At 49.5% G+C, this 21,587-nt stretch overlaps 1 protein-coding gene across 1 annotated transcript in view; it reads right to left on the bottom strand.

The window, feature by feature from the left end:
• EPHX2 (epoxide hydrolase 2) overlaps window positions 1-21,587 on the bottom strand; it is a 54,264-nt gene that overhangs the window by 14,780 nt on the left and 17,897 nt on the right. Inside the window, 9 exon segments of the mRNA XM_068142912.1 lie at window positions 1,012-1,038; window positions 5,638-5,672; window positions 5,894-5,946; window positions 6,110-6,249; window positions 6,592-6,667; window positions 13,898-14,019; window positions 14,939-15,129; window positions 15,847-16,006; window positions 16,302-16,386. Coding sequence (XP_067999013.1) covers window positions 1,012-1,038; window positions 5,638-5,672; window positions 5,894-5,946; window positions 6,110-6,249; window positions 6,592-6,667; window positions 13,898-14,019; window positions 14,939-15,129; window positions 15,847-16,006; window positions 16,302-16,386 — 889 coding nt within the window.

Raw genomic sequence — 21,587 nt, 5'->3', positions numbered from 1 at the left:
TGCTGGGTTTCCTCCCACAGGCCCTGGCCATCCTGAGCCACTCAGCATCTCCTGCATCCCAGATAGAATCAAATCACGTCACAAAATCAGACTGCTTTGGGTTGAAAGCGACCTTTAAAGGTCATCTAGTCCAACACCTCTGCAGTCAGCAGGGATGCCTTCAACTAGAGCAGGCTGCTCAGAGCCCCAGCCAGCCTGACCTGGAATGGTTCCAGGGATGGGGCATCTACCACCTCTCTGGGCAACCTGGGCCAGGGTCTCACCATCCTTATAGTGGAGTCCCATCTACATGGGATGCTGCAACCTCTCACTCCAACCACAATGGCTCCTCACACAAAGGACCTCTGCAAAACCTCAAGGGCTGCTTTTTCCTTCTCATTTCTGGAGTCATTTATCTTTCAACACTTGTTTTTTTTTTTACTTGTTCCCTTGGAAGCCATTTTTTAAGGAAAAAGGCCTGGAGCTGTTGGCATTTGAATGCTGTGCCTCATTCTCCTCCACATCATCTCTTCTAAAAGGCACAGAAATCAAGCCCAACCCCTCACCAGGATAGGAATGAAACCCACAACCCTCACAGTGGATCAGATGCTGACATGATGTCGGATATGAGCCATGTTGAGGGGCAGTGCTGGTCCCCTGGACACCACAGCCACCTGGGAGCTGCTGCAGTTGGGGCTTAAGGGGGATGAGGGAGATGCAGTCCTAACCAAACCTCAAAATGTGCCACCAGCCTGTCTCCCCATCCTCAGCAAGGACATAAAGTCCAGGAGAAGGTGACACAGAGCTGAAGACCCTCCCAGGGATGAGTTCTTCTCATTGGCAGTGGGTTGGATGAACATGCCCACCACCATAATCCCACCCAGGGGGCCTGGTGCTACCCCAAGGGGTTTTGATCAGTCACCAGGGAGCTCAGATGTCCCTGCCTGGTAAGGAAGGAGGTGAATAGCAGCAAGTGGGACATAGGCCCAAACCTTGCCAAGAAGGAGAGACCCATCATGGGATGTTCCTTACCAGTTTGTCCAGGAAAACCACCAGGTCCTGGGGAAAGGAGAGAAGGGGTCAGATCCTTTATTAGAATAAACCTTTATTAGAATAAACCAAACCAGGTTGGAAGAGACCTTCAAGATCATCGTGTCCAACCCATCAACCAATCCAACCCACCCAAACAGCTAACCCATGGCACCAAGCACCCCATCAAGTCTCCTTCTGAACACCTTCAATGACGGCGACCCCACCACCTCCCCGGGCAACCCATTCCATAGCGCAATCACTCTTTCTGTATAGAACTTCTTCCTAATATCTAACCTGAACCTCCCCTGGCGCAGCCTGAGACTGTGTCCTCTTGTTCTGGTACTGGGTGCCTGGGAGAAGAGACCATCATCAGCCTGTCTACAACCTCCTTTAAAGGTAGTTGTAGAGAGTGATAAGGTCACCCCTGAGTCTCCTCTTCTCCAGGCTAAGCAGCCCCAGCTCCCTCAGCCTCTCCTCGTAGGGCTTGTGTTCCAAACCCCTCACCAACTTTGTTGCTCTTCTCTGGACTCGTTCCAGCAAGTCAACATCCTTCCTAAACTGAGGGGCCCAGAACTGGACACAGTACTCGAGGTGTGGCCTAACCAGTGCAGTGTACAGGGGCAGAATGACCTCCCTGCTCCTGCTGGCCACACTGTTCTTGATGCAGGCCAGGATGCCATTGGCCCTCTTGGCTGCCTGGGCACACTGCAGGCTCATGTTCAGCCTACCATCAACCAGCACCCCCAGGTCCCTCTCTGCCTGGCTGCTCTCCAGCCACTCTGACCCCAGCCTGTAGCACTGCATGGGGTTGTTGTGGCCAATGTGCAGAACCCGGCATTTGGATGTGTTAAATCTCATGCCGTTGGATTCTGCCCATCTGTCCAGCCTGTCGAGGTCCCTCTGCAGAGCCTCTCTACCCTCCAGCAGATCAACTCTTGCCCCCAGCTTGGTGTCGTCAGCAAATTTACTGATGATGGACTCAATGCCCTCATCCAGGTCATCAATAAAGATGTTAAAGAGCATGGGGCCCAGCACTGATCCTTGGGGCACACCACTAGTGACTGGCTGCCAGCTGGATGTGGCACCATTCACCACCACTCTCTGGGCTCGGCCCTCCAGCCACTTCCTAACCCATCGCAGTGTGCTCCCATCCAAGCCATGGGCTGACAGCTTGGCCAGCAGTTTGCTATGGGGGACGGTGTCAAAGGCCTTGCTGAGGTCCAGGTAGACTACATCCACAGGCCTCCCCACATCCACCAGGCGGGTCACCTGATCATAGAAGGAGATCAGGTTGGTCAGGCAGGACCTGCCCTTCCTAAATCCATGCTGGCTAGGCCTGATCCCTTGGCCATCCTGTAAGTGCTGTGTGATTGCACTCAGGATGACCTGTTCCATGATCTTGCCTGGCACTGAGGTCAGGCTGACAGGCCTGTAATTCCCTGGCTCATCCAACCGGCCCTTCTTATGGATGGGCACCACGTTGGCCAGCTTCCAGTCCTCTGGGACCTCGCCAGTGAGCCAGGACTGCTGGAAAATTATGGAGAGTGGCTTGGCCAGCTCATCTGCCAGCTCTCTCAGCACCCTAGGATGAATCCCATCTGGTCCCATGGACTTGTGGGGATCCAAGCTGCTAAGGAGAGTTCCAACCACCTCCTCATGGAACATAGGGAAACTGTGCAGCTCCCTGGCTCCTTCTGCCAGCTCTGCAGGCCAGCTGTCAGGAAGACATTCTGCCCTTCTAGTAAAAATTGAGGCAAAGAAGGTGTTAAGTATCTCTGCCTTTTCCTCATCCTTTGTTACAATGTTCCCCTCCGTATCCACCAAGGAGTGGAGGTTGTCCTTCCCCTTCCTCTTACTATTAATGTATTTATAGAAGGACTTTTTGTTGTCCTTCACAGTAGAGGCCAGTTTAAGCTCCAAGTGTGCTTTTGCCTCCCTAATTCTCTTCCTACAAGACCTAGCAACATCCTTAAACATTCTGTGGGTTGCCTCCCCTCGCTTCCAAAGGTGATACACCCTCTTTTTTTCCCTCAGTTCCATTAAAAGTTCATGAACCATCCAGGCTGGCCATCTGCCCCGGCGGCTCATCTTCTGGCACATTGGCACAGCCTGTCCCTGAGCCTTCAACAATTCTTCATTGAAGTAGGTCCAGCTCTCCTGGACCCCTTTGTTTTTAAGGGCTTTATCCCAAGGAACCCTCTGAATTAGTTCCTTGAGTAACCCAAAGTCTGCCCTCCGGAAGTCCAGAGTGGAGGTCTTCTTGCTGCCCCTCTTGGCTTGACCAAAAACCGAGAATTCAATTATCTCGTGGTCACTGGACCCCAAACACCCTCCAACCACCACATCACCCACCAGTCCTTCCCTGTTGGTGAAGAGGAGGTCAAGCATAGCCTTGCCCCTGGTAGGCTCTCGCAGCACCTGGGATAAGAAGCTGTCCTCCATGCATTCTAAAAACCTTCTAGACTGTCTCCTCTCTGCTGTGTTGAGTTCCCAGCAGATGTCAGGCAGGTTGAAGTCGCCCATGAGAACAAGGTCCGGAGATCTTGAGACAGCTCTAAGCTGCCTATAGAATGCTTCGTCAACATCTTCCTCCTGGTTGGGTGGTCTATAACAGACTCCAACCAGGGTGTCTGCCCTGCTGGTCTTCCCTCTAATTCTTATCCACAAGCATTCAACCCGATCGTCCCTAATCTCCATCTCAATGGCATCTAGTGCCTTCCTGATGTAAAGGGCCACCCCTCCACCCCTTCTTCCTCGCCTGTCTCTCCTGAAGAGCTTGTAACCGTCAATTGCAGCGCTCCAGTCGTGTGAGTCGTCCCACCACTTCTCTGTGATGGCAACTATATCATAATTTTCCTGCTGCATCAAGGCTTCCAGCTCCTCCTGTTTGTTACCCATGCTTCGTGCATTAGTGTACATGCACTTCAGCTGGGCTGCTGGTTTCACCTCCGACTCTAGCTTGTCGCCCCCAGACTCTTGTCTGAGAGGACTCTTTTCAGCCCCTTCCCCCTTCAAAACTAGTTTAAAGCCCTGTCGATGAGACCCGCCAGTTCCCTACCCAGGATCTTTTTATCTTTGGGGGACAGTCCATTCTCATATACAGTGACCTTTCCCCTTCTCTGGGACAGATGTACTCTATCTGTTGCCAGCTGGTCTGGTGCAGTGGAAAGTTTCCCAATATCAAAAAACCCAAAATTCTTTTGACTGCACCAGCCTCTAAGCCATTTGTTAACTATAGCTGCTGACCTGTTCCTTACTGTATTCCCTCCTGCAGTTAAGGGTATTGATGAAAAAATTATTTGTGCCCCTGACCCCTCAACCAGGTCTCCCAGGGCCCTGAAGTCATCTTTGATAGCCCTGGGAGTTCTGGTTGCAACATCATCATTCCCTAACTGCATAACTAGTAAGGGGTAGTAGTCAGAGGGCTGTACCAGTTTAGGCAGCCTACTGGTAACATCATTAACTTGGGCTCCTGGCAGACAACAGAGTTCCCTATGAGATGGGTCAGGCCGACATATAGGGCCCTCCATTCCCCTCAGAAGGGAATCACCAATAACAATTACCCTCCTCTTTTTATTGAGGGAACAGGTCCTGATGCCAGCAGAAGACTGTTTGACCTTAGGCTGCTTTGCCTTAGGCTGTTTAATCTTAGGCTGCTTAGCCTTAGGGAGAACCCCAGATGGTGTGTCCTCCGGCATCAGGACCACCTCACCCTCAATTTCCAGTGCTCCATATCTGTTTTCTAAGAGCAGCGGGGAAGGTGAGGGGAGGCAAGGAGGTTTAACTTTGCGTCTTTTGAGAGTAACCTGCGTCCATTCACCTCTGCTTTTTGAATAACCAGCTTCTGCTGGGGGAGCCTGCAGAGCCTGCTTACTCCGATTCAACTCTTTCCTCTTCTGATTCTGATTCACCTCTTTCCTCCTTTGGTCCATCTCCTTCCTCCTCTGGTTCATCTCTTTCCTACATTTCCTTACATTTCTAAGGCTAGCAAACTTATCCCTCAGTCTGGCCACCATATTAAGCAGATAGTCAACCTGCTCACACCTTATACAAGAGTTGCCCCCACTACCCTGCGTCGCAAGGGCCAGGCTCCAGCATTCTCTACAGCCAGATACCTGGACAGCTACCTGCTTCTGTTCTACCTCGGTCTGGGTTGACACTGATTTTTTTAGGGAGATTTTGCTGCGAGTTACAACCATGGCTGTCCCTGGCCACAGCACCTACTGCCAATTTAAAAACAAAAACAAAAACAAAAACAAACAAAAAAAAAATTTAAAAAAAAAAAAAAGGGTGGCGCGTGAGCGTACAAGAGAATACGGGCTGCCCGACGAAGTGAACCCCCCGAGCCGCAGCAGAGCCTTTTAAATTCAGCCGCTCCCGCCGCTGGAATCACGAGTCTGACCACGTGAAAGAGCGGCTGCTCCTTCCCCGCGGCAAAACTCGGCAGCGATGGCGATTCCCGCAGCCCGAAAAGGAGAGCAGTGGCTGGTCCCCGGCGGTTGCTGGTCTGGGTGCTGTCTCGAGGAAGCTGCTCGACGAAGCTGCTGAGGACCATGCCCTACCAGGCTGAAGCACTCTCCCCTCCCACACTCATCCTGCCCAGGTTTGTAACTTGCAGCTTCTCACCTTGCAGATCTGCTCCTGGGAATATTCTTTGATATCTGCATGGAAGACACAACCACCATCATTTTAACCTCCACACATTTCTACTGATGTCTTTTGCACCTGTCTAAGCTGACAGGGCTGCAGGAGCAGCAGAACAGCTTCCACCCACCAGGAAAGGACTCCTCCAACCATTCCCTCCTAGGTCTTGGTTTTGGGGTTGGCAGCTCCAGCCCTGTATGACTCCCATCCCACCTACAGTTCAATAAACCCAGCTCACCTGGTGGGGCTGTGGACTCCCCATAGCCCTTCATCTCCAGCCAAAGCTGGGATCTAGAACAGATAAGAACAGCCTCCAAAGGATGCAGGCACCCCTTGGACCTCCCTCTGCCCTGCTGCCAGCACCCATCTGCCCACTCCAGTATGGCTGGAGACATCTCCAGGAGAGAAGACATGGACTGGTGACCATGGTGACCATGACAGACCATGGGATCACACCCAGATCCCATGGTCTATCCTCCTCCTCATCTCCTCCATCACCTAGTAGCGCCAGGAGAGCCAGGACTCAGGGAAGCCATGGCAGAGGCAGACCACAGGGCCATGTCCCACCTCCACAAAGTGCAGCTGGACACCAGGCTGGAAGGGATAGAGAACCCTCATCAGATGGGGGTGGCATGGCTCCACCCTGCAACCCTCCACCCACTGCTGGTCACCAGGTGTGGGAGCCCACCACCCACTCCAGAACAACCTCCTGAAGCCACATTTTGACTCATGGAGTGGATGGAGAAGACCTGAATCATGGAAGAGCTCAGCATCCCTCATCAAGAGTAGCCCCATGAAGGAGGATGGACAACCTAACAAGCCACCCCTCAGCTGGCACATCCTTGCAAGGGACTCAAGACCCTCCCCAGGATTCCTGTCTTCCCTCTCCTCTCTCCCCCCTCAAGCTTGAGGACAGCTTGCCACCCTTTGTCCTACCCTGATGGGCACGTATCCATGGGTCACAGCAGCTGGGTCACACACGGTTGGCAGGGGCTCCTCTTGTGTGAGAAGCAGTGGGGTGAGGAGCACAGGGTGAGCAGCTCCTGAGCAAGCCTGGAGCTCCATGGGTTACCCCCTCCAGCCTGCTGCTAGTGGCACACCCTGGAGTTTGAGATGGACATGGGGGATGAGGTTATTTGGGGCCAGGGAGGGTGTACAGAAGATCACAGCCCCCATCCCATTCACTTCCTGCAGGTCCTGTGCCAGAACCACATCACAGCAAGGCCCAAAAGAACAAAGCCCATTGTGGCCGGTTGACGTTGCCCCCTTAAGAAAGGGAATATGGTGGACGGAAGTTGGTAAACGGAAGGAATAGTCTAAACTAATTTCATTGGGAGAGTGGGAGGAAGCACCTTCGGAACTGGGAGTGAAGTGGACATTTCCACGACTTTTCTGTCAGTCTTGCTTCCGCCTTTTCTTCGTGCAGCAGCTCTGCCTGTGCTGGGCTTTCTGCCAAGGCCTCGGCCTTGAAGACAGATAAAGGCCGGTATATTAACACCCTTCCAATTAACACGAACTGCTTCTAACTTTTTTTTCCTCTCTTTTCTTTCTCTTTCTATCCCATTCTGGGGAAAGGGGGGAGAGAGGGGAGAGCGGAGGTGGGGAACCCCTCTCTGTCCGAGGGGGGTCACTCTCATTTCTGTGTTACTCTGTTGTATATCTTTGTATATATTGTAGATATTGTAAATTTGTAAATATTCCCCTGCATACCTTACATTGCTTTGTAAATATAGCTCCACTGCTTTGCTAATTCAGCTTGTGAGGTTTTTTTTTCCTTTCCCTTCAATTTTTTTTTCCCTTTTACCTTACAAGGGGGAAGGGAGGAGGCTTCTCGGCCTTACCCTTCCAAACCCACCACATTTTTTTTATTAGCGTACCCAACGTGTGGCAGATAATTAGTTTAATTTATTATTTGATTGATTTAGTGTTTTCCAGCTGAATTAGCAAACATGAAGGTATTGTGGTTTGTGGAGCGATTGTTCTTTTCAATTTTTGGGGCTCTGGTTTACAGATATTGTTTGGGTTTGATTTTGGATTACCTGGGTAAATATTTGGTGTGGACAATTTATATGTGGGTTATGTATAGAGTTAAATTATGGTATGGAAAATGTATTAATATCTTATGGCCAGTGAGATACAGGAATGTTACCTCCACCACTCTCCCAATTGAGATAAAGGGTTTTAAGATTCCGCCTGAGGAGAGAGTAACTTTAGGTGATGCCTGGGATCCAAAGGTGATTTATTTCATGTCTATAATTCTGCTGCTGGTGATAATTATCGTGTATCTCCTGATTTCTTTACGGCGAGAGAGAAAGGTGTCCAGAGCTTGTTTTGTTATTAAAACTAGATCAAAAAGAAAACGCCGTGGCTCTCGATCAGTCCCAGAGTCATCTAGTGATGAGGACTGTGGAGAACCCGTGTCAGTTAAAAAGAAGGCTAAAAAGTTAATTGGTAAAGCAGCTCTAAATGACTTTGCTGATTCTAGCAAGCAGCCAAGGGCATCGGCTGGTATCAACATGGCACCTACTCCTTCTCCCACTCCTTCTCCTTCTTCTTCTTCTCCATTGGCCATTAACGGAGCAACATCACTTCCACCCACTCCCTCAGTGGGACCGGAAGTCACTGCCCCAGCAGCTGATTTATCTCAGGACTTGTCAGCTTCTATTAAGGTGGCTGTAAATTCAAACACAGCTCCAGTTAAGGTGGCTCCTTTAAAGACTAGAGGTGCAAAGGGCAAATATGGAGAAGAAGAGGAGTTGGAGACTGATCCTGGTGAGGGGCCCTCTACTCTAAAAGATCCTGCTCAGGAGGAAGAGAAGGTTTGTTTTAAAGATCTAGCTAACCTAGTGAGATCAAAGCAGGATAGAGATGAAGTTAGGAAGGCAGCTGGCAAAGGTGGTTCTCAGCTTAAAGAGATCCTTAGGAGAATGACAGCAGGATTTTATGGGCAAAGAATTCAGGGAGATGAAGATGAAGATGATATTACGGACTGTTCTTCGCCCCGCGAGGAATTGCGAAATGTCCGTAAAGATTTCACCAGGGCAGATAAGGAGCCAGTTCTAGCTTGGCTTAGTAGGTGTTATGATACAGGTGCTTCAGCTCTAAGAGTTGGAGACAATTCAGCAGCTCAGTTAGGAACTCTCTCAAGGGACAATGGAATAGATAGACATCTAGGCGAAGCTCTCGGTAAGGTTAATCTGTGGATACGCCTTTTAATGGCGGTTGCCCTGAGATACCCTTCCCGAGATGATCTCCCATGGAATCCTAAACCCTGGACTACCATAGATGAGGGAATTAAGCGCTTGAGAGAATTTGCTGTTAGAGAGCTACTCTATGGTGAACATGAAACTCTGAATCCTGATGACATACCTGTGGGTATTGGTCTTGCTAAAAAGATCATCAAACTTGCTCCTTCTAATTATGCAAACATTCTGGCAAGCAGAATTGTGTCAAGAAGTTATGGTGGAACTTCACCTACGGTTGGCCAATTCAGTGATCAAATGAGACAATTGGAGGATAGCATGACACGTGGTTCTTTGGTTTCGGCCATTGAAATTTTGTCTGGAAAAATTGAGAATTGCATGAAGGATCTGAAAGATTCCATATCCCAATTGGCACAAAAGGATAATTTCAATTCTTCCTCCAGGTGGGTACAAGTCTCATCAGTGAGGAATACACGTCCTCCAAGGAGGTCATTCCAAAACAGGACATTCCAAAACAGGTCATTCCAAAACAGACCACCAAGACAATCACGTAGAACTATTTGGATAACTCTGCGTGATCAGTTTGGTGAGAACATGAACCGCTGGGATGGCCAACCAACTTCTAATCTTTTCAGGAGACTGAGGGAATTGCAAAGTGGCAGAACCCGAGGTAGCAATACCAGAAGGGTAGCTGTTACTTCCACAGTTCCCCAGAACAACCATAGTAGCTTTAACAGTGGCTCCAGTTATAATATGCAAAGTTATAACCCTGCACAATATGTGCAATGCACATGTGCGCATGTTCCCCATAACTAGGGGTGCCCTGCCTCCCGCCAGGGGGAGGAGAGGGATAACAGAGATAATAGAATCTATTGGGATGTGTACATCCAGTGGCCTGGCACTTCACAATTTCAGAAGTACAGGGCCTTGGTTGACACAGGAGCTCAGTGCACCATAATACCATCAAATTATCAGGGATCAGAGTCTATAATTATTCTGGGAGTCACTGGTGGATCTCAAGAGTTAAGTAAGGTAGAGGTTAATATAAGTTTAACTGGTAAACAATGGAGGAAGCATACAGTTGTGACCGGACCTGACGCACCTTGTATTTTGGGAATTGATTTTCTGAGAGAAGGGCGTTTCAAAGACCCTAGAGGTTACAAATGGGATTTTGGAGTAGCTTCTATAGAAATTGATGGACAAAAATTGAAGCTGTCTGCCAGACCTGAACTTTCTGATGAATCTGCAGTTGTGGGACAACATAAGATACAGGACATTAAATTGCCGGTTGCTTCTCAGACTGTGCATCACAGACAATACAGAACCAACCGTGACTCTTTGTTGCCCATTCAGAATCTGATTTGTCAGTTGGAGAGTCAGAAAGTCGTCAGCAAAACTCATTCACCTTTCAACAGTCCAGTGTGGCCTGTGCGGAAGCAGAATGGAGACTGGCGTCTGACGGTAGACTACCGAGCCCTAAACGAAGTGACACCACCTATGAGTGCAGCAGCACCAGACATGATGGAACTCCAGTATGAGCTGGAATCCAAAGAGGCCAAATGGTATGCTACCATAGATATTGCTAATGCATTTTTCTCTATTCCCATAGCAGAGGAATGCAGGCCTCAGTTTGCTTTCACCTGGAGAGGAATCCAGTACACTTTCAACAGGCTGCCAATGGGCTGGATCCACAGCTCAAGCATCTGTCATGCAGTGATCCACGATGCTCTGGAGAAAGGAGGTGCTCCAGAACACATCCAGTTCATCGATGATATCATCGTCTGGGGTAAAACTGCTGAGGAAGTCTTCGAGAAAGGCAACAAAATCATTGACATTCTTCTGAATGCAGGTTTTGCCATCAAGCGAGACAAGGTGAAAGGACCTACCACAGAGATTCAATTTCTGGGAGTGCGGTGGCAGGATGGACGCCGACACATTCCAGTGGATGTGGTAAATAGAGTCTCTACCATGGCAAGTCCCACAAACAAGCAAGAGACCCTACGTTTCTTGGGGATAGTGGGATTTTGGAGACTGCACATTCCTGGATACAGTCAGATTGTGAAACCTCTGTATGATGTAACTCGAAAGAGAAACCATTTCCACTGGGGACCTGAACAACAAGCAGCCTTTGACCAGATAAAGCAAGAAGTAATTCAAGCAATGGGTCTGGGACCTGTCCGAGATGGTCCAGACATTAAGAACATTTTGTACACGGCTGCGAGTGACAATGGTCCAACCTGGTGCTTGTGGCAAAAAGCTCCAGGTGAGACACGTGGACGACCTCTTGGTTTCTGGAGTCGAGGTTACACAGGTTCAGAGGCTAATTATACTCCAACAGAGAAAGAAATCTTAGCTGCCTATGAAGGAGTAAAAGCATATTCTGAAGTGATTGGAACTGAATCACAACTTCTCTTAGCTCCCAGATTACCAGTTTTGAATTGGATGTTCAAAGGCAAGGGCTCCACACCACATCATGCCACAGACTCAACCTGGTCTAAGTGGATGGCTCTGATAACACAGAGAGCTCGAATGGGAAATATTGAAAGACCTGGTCTAGTGGAGGTGATCTCAAGTTGGCCTGAAGGTACCAACTGTGCCAAACCTCCAGAGGAGAAAGTAACTCGTGCTGAGGAAGCTCCTCCTTACAATGACCTTTCTGATGATGAAAAGAAATATGCTTTGTTCACAGACGGTTCCTGTCGTCTTGTTGGAAACAAGTGAAGGTGGAAGTCTGCAGTGTGGAGTCCAACACGCCGAGTTGCAGAGGCGAAAGATGGAGAAGGAGAATCCAGTCAGTTCGCAGAGGTAAAAGCTGTCCAGCTAGCTCTCGACGTGGCTGAACGTGAGAGATGGCCAAAGCTTTATCTCTACACCGACTCATGGATGGTAGCCAATGCTCTATGGGGTTGGCTAAAGAACTGGAAGAAGAGTGGTTGGCAGAGAAAAGGAAAACCCATTTGGGCAGCCAACCTGTGGCAGGACATTGCTGATCGAATCGAGAGAATTCCAGTGAAAGTGAGACACATCGATGCTCACATTCCTAAGAGCAAAGCTACTGAGGAACATCAACACAACCATCAGGCAGATCTAGCTGCAAGAGTTTCTCAAGTAGACATGGACTCTAATCTTGATCTTGACTGGAAACACCGAGGTGAGATATTCTTAGCTCGGTGGGCTCATGATTCGTCAGGACATCAAGGCAGAGATGCAACATACCAATGGGCTCGTGACAGATCCATAGACATTTCCATGGATGCTATCACACAAGTCATCCAGGACTGTGACATTTGTGCTGCTATTAAGCAGGCAAAACGACTTAAGCCCTTGTGGTATGGTGACAGATGGTCCAAGTACAAGTATGGTGAAGCTTGGCAGATTGACTACATCACTCTACCACGTTCTCGTTCTGGTAAGCAGTATGTGCTTACTATGGTAGAGGCAAACAATGGATGGTTGGAAACTTATCCAGTTCCACATGCAACTGCACGCAACACCATTCTCGGTCTGGAGAGACAGATCCTGTGGAGACACGGAACTCCAGAGAGGATTGAGTCAGACAACGGAACTCATTTCAAGAACAACCTTGTAAAGAACTGGGCAAAAGAGCACGGTATTGAGTGGATATTCCACATTCCCTACTATGCACCAGCTTCAGGGAAGATTGAACGCTACAACGGTTTGTTGAAGACTACTCTCAAAGCCATGGGAGGTGGATCTTTGAAAAACTGGGAAAAACATTTAGCACAAGCAACCTGGCTGGTAAATAGTAGAGGTTCAGTGAACCGAGCTGGACCTGCACATTCAGATTTGCTACGGAAAGTAGAAGGTGATAGAGTTCCTGTTGTTAGAGAAAAGAATCTGTTAGGTAAAACTGTTTGGGTATTTTCACCCTCAGGAGAGGCTAAACCTGTCCGAGGGGTGGTTTCAGCTGAAGGTCCGGGTCACACTTATTGGGTAATGCAAGAGAATGGTGAAATTCAGTGTATTCCGCAAAGAAATTTAACTTTAGCTGAAAGAGGTTAATTTCAAACTGCTGCACAGCTACATCGCGTCCAAAGGAAGAACCAACGAGGAATCTACGGTGCACGAACCCTGAGATCCCTGAGAGCCCTGAGTCAACTAAGAGACCCTGAGAATCCCTGTTTCCCTTTTCTTCGCTTCGTCGGTGAAGAAATGAACTGTTTTCCATTTTTCTCATTTTCTGATTTTCTTGGACTTTTGAATCATCTACATCTGAGCATAGCCGGAATGGACTATGAACTTTACTCATGAACTGTAAATATCGTTGTGGATTGGATGGACAGTATGAACAGCCAATGAAATTGTTTAGAAGGGGTGGACTGTGGCCGGTTGACGTTGCCCCCTTAAGAAAGGGAATATGGTGGACGGAAGTTGGTAAACGGAAGGAATAGTCTAAACTAATTTCATTGGGAGAGTGGGAGGAAGCACCTTCGGAACTGGGAGTGAAGTGGACATTTCCACGACTTTTCTGTCAGTCTTGCTTCCGCCTTTTCTTCGTGCAGCAGCTCTGCCTGTGCTGGGCTTTCTGCCAAGGCCTCGGCCTTGAAGACAGATAAAGGCCGGTATATTAACACCCTTCCAATTAACACGAACTGCTTCTAACTTTTTTTTCCTCTCTTTTCTTTCTCTTTCTATCCCATTCTGGGGAAAGGGGGGAGAGAGGGGAGAGCGGAGGTGGGGAACCCCTCTCTGTCCGAGGGGGGTCACTCTCATTTCTGTGTTACTCTGTTGTATATCTTTGTATATATTGTAGATATTGTAAATTTGTAAATATTCCCCTGCATACCTTACATTGCTTTGTAAATATAGCTCCACTGCTTTGCTAATTCAGCTTGTGAGGGTTTTTTTTCCTTTCCCTTCAATTTTTTTTCCCCTTTTACCTTACAAGGGGGAAGGGAGGAGGCTTCTCGGCCTTACCCTTCCAAACCCACCACACCCATCCCTCCTGACTGTGCAGAATGGGGCCAGGATTCCCAGGAGAGCAGGGCTAGTGAAGACCCAGAGAACCTCTACATGCCTGGACACCTGAGAGCTCCTGCAGCTCTTTCAGCACAGTCCTCGTGTCCCTGACGAGGATGGTGGCCATGCCCATCTCCCAGGCCAGCTTCAAGTTCTCCCCAAGGTCATCCAGGAAGATCACCTGGAGATAGAATCATAGAATCAATTAGGTTGGAAAAGACCTCAAAGATAATCAAGTCCAACCTGTCACCCAACACCTCATGACTACTAAACCATGACTTCAAGTGCCACATCCAATCCCTTTTTGAACACCTCCAGGGATGGTGACTCCATCACCTCCCTGGGCAGCACATTCCAATGGCAAACAACTCTCTCTGTGAAGAACTTTCTCCTCACCTTCAGTCTAAACCTCCCCTGGCACAGCTTGAGACTGTGTCCTCTTGTTCTGGTGCTGGCTGCCTGGGAGAAGAGACCAACCCCCTCCTGGCTACAACCTCCCTTCAGGTAGTTGTAGACAGCAAGAAGGTCACCCCTGAGCCCCCTCTTCTCCAGGCTAAGCAACCCCAGTTCCCCCAGCCTCTCCTCATAGGGCTGTGCTCCAAACCCCTCCCCAGCCTTGTTGCCCTTCTCTGGACACGTTCAAGTGTCTCAATGTCCTCCTTAAACTGAGGGGCCCAGAACTGGACACAGTACTCGAGGTGTGGCCTAACCAGGTCCACAATGACCTCCCTGCTCCTGCTGGCCACTGTTCCTGATACAGGCCAGGATGCTATTGGCCTTGTTGGCCACCTGGGCACACTGCTGGCTCATGTTCAGCCTACTCTCAACTAGTACCCCTAGGTCCCTTTCTGCCTGGCTGCTCTCCAGCCACTCTGACCTCAGCCTGTAGCACTGCATGGGGTTGTTGTGGCCAAAGTGCAGCACCCAGCACTTGGACTTGTTGAATGCCATCCTGCTGGACTCTGCCCCTCTGTCCAGCCTGTCAAGGTCCCTCTGGAGAGACACAGTGAGAGAGCCAGGCTCAGCACCCTGGGCAAGGGAAGACACTGGCTCTGGTCAAGAGGGATGCTCCAGGCCCTGGCATGGGGGAGTGGTTGTACCTCCTGCAGCTTGGCCTGCAGCACCTTGAGGGCGTAGGAGTAGATCCTGGGGTCCAGCTTCTGCACCCCGAGGTGGCAGGACTCGATGACCAGGTTGAAGTATTGCTGCAGCAGGTTCACCAGCGTGGCCATGAAGAGGCGCCCGCTGCTGTCATCCACCCAGTTGTTGGTCAGGACACAGGTCTTGAATCCTAAGGGAGGGCAGAGCAAGCAGCGCTGCTCCAGCTCTCTGCACAGCCTTTGGCTTCACCTCCTCTCCTCAGCCACGTTCCTCAGACCTTCCCCACCCTGCTTTTGGAGGCTCTGTCCAAACCAGGACACCCCAGTGAGAGATTAAGGCATGCAGGAGCTCGTGCCAAATTTGTGCTTCCAAGGTTGTAGAATCACAGAATCAATTAGGTTGGAAAAGACTTCAAAGATCATCAAGTCCAACCTGTCACCCAACACCTCATGACTACTCAACCATGGCACCAAGTGCCACATCCAATCCCCTCTTGAACACCTCCAGTGATGGTGACTCCACCACCTCCCTGGGCAGCACATTCCAATGGCCAACAACTCTCTCTGTGAAGAGCTTTCCACCCAACACAAGTGGAAGATGAGCCAGAGTTTGGGCATACCCAGATTCTGAGGACTGAGCTGGACCCCCATGGTGGAACTGACCAAGGCTCCTCATGGTAGGACCAATCAGGGAGCCCCTTGGTGGGATTGAAGCCTGTGGTGGGCTCAGCCAAGTGGGACAAATCAGGAACCCAATGGTGGGACCAACCAAGATCTCGGGCTGGGATCAATTAGGGATCTCTGTAGTGGGATTGACAAGGGACCTGATAGTGGGACCAACCAGGGACCCCAAGACACCTGCTAGGTAGGGGAGCAGCATCCTTCCCCCAGAGCCCCCCATCACCCACCATTCCTCTACAGCACCCTGGCTGCCTGCAGAAGGGGAGTATTGACTGTTCCCTTGGCTGACATGTCCTCAAAGGCTCTGGTGATGGAGAAGGTGGATGACAAGGTGATGCCCATGGCAGAGGCATGCTGCTGGCAGCCCTGCTCCATCTCCAGAAAGAGCTGGAAAACATCCACACAGGCATTCAACTGAGCCTCTCAACACAAAGCACAGCCCATCTAGGAGCCTGCTCCCCTTTGCCTCTTCCCAAGCCCCAGCCAAGCTCCACCTGAGCCCTGACCAAGTCCTGCCCGAGGCTCATCCAAGCCCTATCCAAGCTTTCCCAGAGGCCCATCTGTGCTCTATCCAAGCTCCATCTGAGCCCCTTTCAAGCCCCACCCAAGTTCCATTCCAAGTCCCATCCAAGCCCCATCCAAGCCACCAGCGATGCTCTGTGGTGGGTACCCCAGGGCTAACCTGGAACAGAGTGATCTGTCCCTTCATCACTTTGGCATAAGGACTGTTGGAGCCACCAGCAAGCAGGACACTCCGCAAGAAATTCCTGCCAGGCAAAGAAGGAGAGGTCAGTTGGAGGGGGACCATGCCACTGAGGGAGTTTTGGGGTGTGCTGTGAGGATGGAGAGCTCCATCATGGAAAACAGAGAATCATAGAATAATTTAGGCTGGAAAAGACCTCCAAGGTCATTGAATCCAACTGTCACCCCAGCACGTCCAGGTCACCACTAAACCATGCCACTCAGCACCACAGCTACACAGATGTTCAAACCCTCCAGGGATGGGGACTCCATCACTGTCCTGGGCAGCCTATTCCAGGCCTTGACAATCCTCTCAGGGAAGAAATTTTTCCCCAAGTCCAACCTAAACCTTCCCTGGCACAACCTAAGTCTGTTTTCTCTTGTCTTGTCACTTATTCCTTAGAAGAAAAGCCCAACCCCCATCTCACTCTAACCTCCTTCCAGGGAGCTGTACAGAGCCAGAAGGTATGCTCTCAGCCTCCTTTTCTTCAGAGTAAACAACCACAGCTCCTTCAGCAGCTCCTCAAAAGATTTGTGCACTAGACACTTCACCAGATTTGTTGCCTTTCTTTGGACACACTCCAGCCCCTCCATGTCTTTCTGTGGGTGAGGGGCCCAAAACTCAATCCAGGATTCAAGGTGGAGCCTCACCAGTGCCCAGTACAGGGGGACAATCCCTGCCCTAGTCCTGCTGACCACACTATCACTATACAAGCTAGGATGCTGTTGGTCTTCTTGGCCACCTGGGCACATGCTGACTCATCTTCAGCTGGCATTTGATCAACACCTCTGTGGCAATGCCAGCGACAAGCAGTGTGAGCAATCTGGCAGTGTAGGCCTAGAGCCTGACATGGTGGTAGGCCATGCTCAGCATAAATGCAGAGCCAGTTAGCAGTGGAGCAAAACAGTGCTGTGCCTGCAGCATGTAACTAAAACAGGACACTGGTAGCTATAAACATGGACAGTTATCTTGGGACAACAGGACATGCACCTGCATCAACAAACCTTGCGTGTCGTTAGTAGTTGGACCAATAATCTATAGTAGTGCAATGTGTGGTCACTCATAGGGAACCAATGAAGCCATGCCAACAAGGCACTCCAAGTTTATATAAGTTGTAGAAGTTCCCTTGCTACGCACTTCTGCCTTTACTGTCTCTTCTTCTTCTACACAATTAACTGTGCTATACTCTCACTATAGGCCTGCACCATAGGCCTGCAATACTGGAACAATAAAGGAACAATACTCGATCATATTGGTCAGCCGTATTGATTCCAATCTCCGTCGCCCATATCTGGCACCCAAACATACATGGATTCGCGGGATCCACGGAGTACGATACTGATCAACTCAGCATAAAGAGGTACGTCCGAGTGATACAGAAAGCTGGTCGACATAGCACTGCCCCGGTGCTGGAAAAATTAGCAGTGCATGCTCAAAAAGGAAGTGAATCTCACCCTGGCCCAGTGAGCGACCGGAGGAGGGGCAAGGGGCAGCACGCCACCACAGAAGAGGCTGTGCTAAACGCCCTCCACCTATCCTCTCCGTGAGAGGTATTACTGGCAATTCTGGGATCTTAAAAGGGCTATTAGCCTGGGCCCAGAATCATCCCCACGGCAATTAAGCTTTTACTTCCAAAGCACGGGACGAAATTGCAACCCAGATGTGGGATGAGGTGCTACATACTTAAAAAAGAAGCTTTTCGCTATAGCACTGTGTGACGGATCATCACGTACACTGCAATCGAAAAAAGCAGAGCAGTCTACTCCCGATTCAGCTGCTGCGGCATTTGGTTCTAACCGAGACAAAAAAGGGAGACTCGGAAGGCACCCCCCGCCCTCCACCCCCCTCCTCTCTCCCTGCACATCGTCTGCCGCTCCGTCAGCATCCTCCTCACAATTTCAATTGCCCGCTACTCCTTCTACACGAATCGCGGCTCTCTTATTACCGTCCTGCCACGTCAATAGCGGCAGAAGCGAATCCTGATTGAACTGATAATGCGTGCGAAATCAAAATGGAGGTCACTACGTATGAAGAATTAGAGAGAGGAGACGCCACGTCCGCCATCTTGGTGAGCACACCATCTTTATTAGACACCACCACAGCCGTCTGCACCCAGCAGAGAAACCCATAAAAAAGCGGCAAAACCTGTGGCTCGGCGTTTCCGATCCCCTTCATCAACATCTTCCTCTGATACCGCCAGCGACGGCTTGGACTTGGAAGACAAGAGGACTGATGCTGGGAGGCCGGACAGTGCCGACTCTGCCCTACAACTCCTCTTAGGAAAAAAAAAAATAATGGAGCGCTTGCAGGCTCGTGAGTGCAGCATTCTTGCGGCCACACCCCTCCCGCGGTTCCCACCCCAGCAGTGCTCATCCCGGCAGCCCTCAGCCCGGCGGCGCCCACCCCAGCAGCGCCCCACACCCCGGCAGTTCTCCTGGCACACCTCCTGCCACCCCCCATGGCCCCCACGAGTACCGGCAGCTCCAATAAAGGCGGCATCGACTGACACACCGCCAATACCAGCACTGACACCGGCAGCGGCTGCCCCCACGGCGGCGGCAGAAATGGACCCTTCCCCCCAGCGGTTTCAGCTGCGCTACACCCCCCCTGCCTCCTACATTCCAGACATTATCAGCAGAGTATAGCACTCTGACGGAGGTTCCAATTGAGTCCTGATGGGGCGATCGGGAGGTGGGAGGGACAGGGAACTGTCCCGCTGCACTGGTGGAAAGGTATTGTGGGAAACGTAGTCACAGATGGAGAATCTGTAGAAGGTTAACAATGACTATGGTAATCTCTGGACTGACAATGCTAAAGGAAGCTAGACAAGCCATAGCTACCTATGGGCTACAGTCAGGATACACAACTGCTCAGTTGTTTTCAACACATTTGTTAAACCCTTTTGACACACATATGTCAGCAAATGGTGTTTATTACGTAGTCTGAGAGCGATCATGGAGGAGATGGGTGCCTTACAACCAGGCCTCCCAACTCCCAGTCCCCACAAATTGGGACCTGATTATTATTTATTTGAAGGATTGTTTTCTTTACAATTTGCTTACACACGGAGGATTTAACAAAGTCTGCATCTACTGAGTCATCGATTAAGGCAGACTCCACCCACTGATATCAATGGGTAGCCTCAAGGCATGCCAGAATTCTCTGGCACTCTCTTCCCACTTAGATAGACTCATTGTGACTTTCTCATCTATAAGTCTATGGATGATATTCTGATTGCAACAAAAAAGTTACATCCTAAGACAGTGCTCTCTGAGTTTCAGCCCCTGTCAGCAAGCAGAGACTTGAAAGTCACACTGCCTCAGGCCTTGCAACTTCTCAATTAAGTGGCAATTCACTTGCAAATGCCTTGGAAGCCACGCCCCGGCAGACAGCAGACTCTTTATAAGGTGTCACCACTAACCGTCTCATTGGGGTGAGACTTTTTCCAGATCATATCAGCAATTGCAGCTTCCTGATAAGGCTTTTCAATTAAGTCAGGATTTAGTGATCAAAGAGTGGTCCAGAATCCAGGACAATAACTCTGATCCTATGCTTTTCACTACTCAGCAGGGTCTAACAGGGCCACTTGGTTCCTTTGTCGATACCTTACATACGGCATTCAATATTAATTCAGACCTGACTCACAATATGAAGGTGAAAATGCTGGATATTTTGGCATTTGACAATGCTAATGAAGAAACTAAACAGGTTCTCAGCATTTTATCAACAGGTGCCACTGTCTCATGACTGCTGGATGCCACAACGAATGAAGCATCGACAAACAGCAATGTATCTAGCCACGGCCATAGAAGCAGTCTTGAAACCACCAGCACGACCACCGCACAAAGGAAACAACCTGGGTGGAAATCATCATGCTTCTGAGCAACCTAGGTACCTTAAATCAAAGTGCCTGACTGCTGGGCAGACTCGAAAGTGTCACAGACCTAATCATTTTACTCCAGACTGTGGCAGGCAGGGAAGCTGCTCCTGCAGCATGAATATACCCCGCGCGATGACACCAAACCAGGGTGCTTGGACTGCGCCCCCTTCCCCCCCTCAGCCCCCTCCGGCAGCGCATAGCGGACCTGACAACAGCCGCATATCACTTTTAATCCACAAAGCATTGTTGAGTTCAATTGGCACGGTCCTTTGGGTCACAGACCCTATGCTCTGTTAATTGGCAGATTGTCTACCTCTAGACAGGGCATCCTTATAATTCCTGGTTCAATACATTCTGATTATGACTGGGCTATGAAAATTATGCTCTATACCATTGCCCCTCCTGTTAGCACTCTTGTTGGGACAGAAATTGCTCAGCTAATACCATCTGAGTCCCGAGTGCCTAAAACTTCTAACAGGATCCAAGGGCAAGAAGGCTCGGGTTCCACCGATATGCCTAATACCTTATTAGCCCTAGAAATCCAAAAGGGAATACTGGAACAGATTGTAACTGTCAGACACCCTTGTGGACAAATTATACAATTTTCAATTATTATGGATACTGGAGATGATGTCATCATTATACCTAGTCATAAATGGAATGGTCACTAGCCATTGCTCATGGCAAATGTTGAAGTCATGTGTTTAAAAGGTATCCAAACAACCTGGGTTAGCAAACAGCCAGTGCAATTAGCTTTTAACTATGGCAAATCAATCACTGTAAGACCATATGTGTCCCCAGACTCATCTAATGAGTCCCCAGAAGGAGGAGGTAATTTTTTTTGGTAGATATGGGAGCAGAAAATTGATTATACAAAAGACTCCTAAGACTCCTAAGAGGGTTGAGAAGGAAAAAACCCAGCAACAGTAATTGAAGCTAAAGGGGAACCTTTTAAGGTGCTCCTGCTTGAAACTATAGAAATAGAATCTGGAAAAGGATTTGTTTAAATGATTTGTAAGTTGTTTCAGAGACTGAATACACTCTCTTGGGAGAGATCTTTTTTTGTTTTGTCAACAACAGATTACAGCTGTCCGGACTGCAGAAAAAGGGTGGATGCATGTGTCGCGAGTGAAAGGACAGTAACCTCTGAGCCTGGAGAGATTAGAGTGACTCTACAGAGAAAGCAAAACTGACATCAGCATGAATTCCACACCACTTATACAGATGATTGGAAGTATCTCCGAGACTGCAGTTAGTGCTGACAGATAAGTACTAGATGCAATACTGTAACATCTCAGTCTGAAAGCTCTGGAACTTACAAGACAGACCCACCTCCTGAAATACAT

The sequence above is a fragment of the Melanerpes formicivorus genome, unplaced genomic scaffold (genome assembly GCF_026170545.1).
Source record: "Melanerpes formicivorus ecotype bairdi unplaced genomic scaffold, bMelFor1.0.p_v2 SCAF_9, whole genome shotgun sequence".
NCBI lineage: Eukaryota > Metazoa > Chordata > Aves > Piciformes > Picidae > Melanerpes > Melanerpes formicivorus.
The sequence above is the reverse complement of the archived record's forward strand: the minus strand, read 5'-3'. Positions and strand labels throughout refer to the sequence as shown.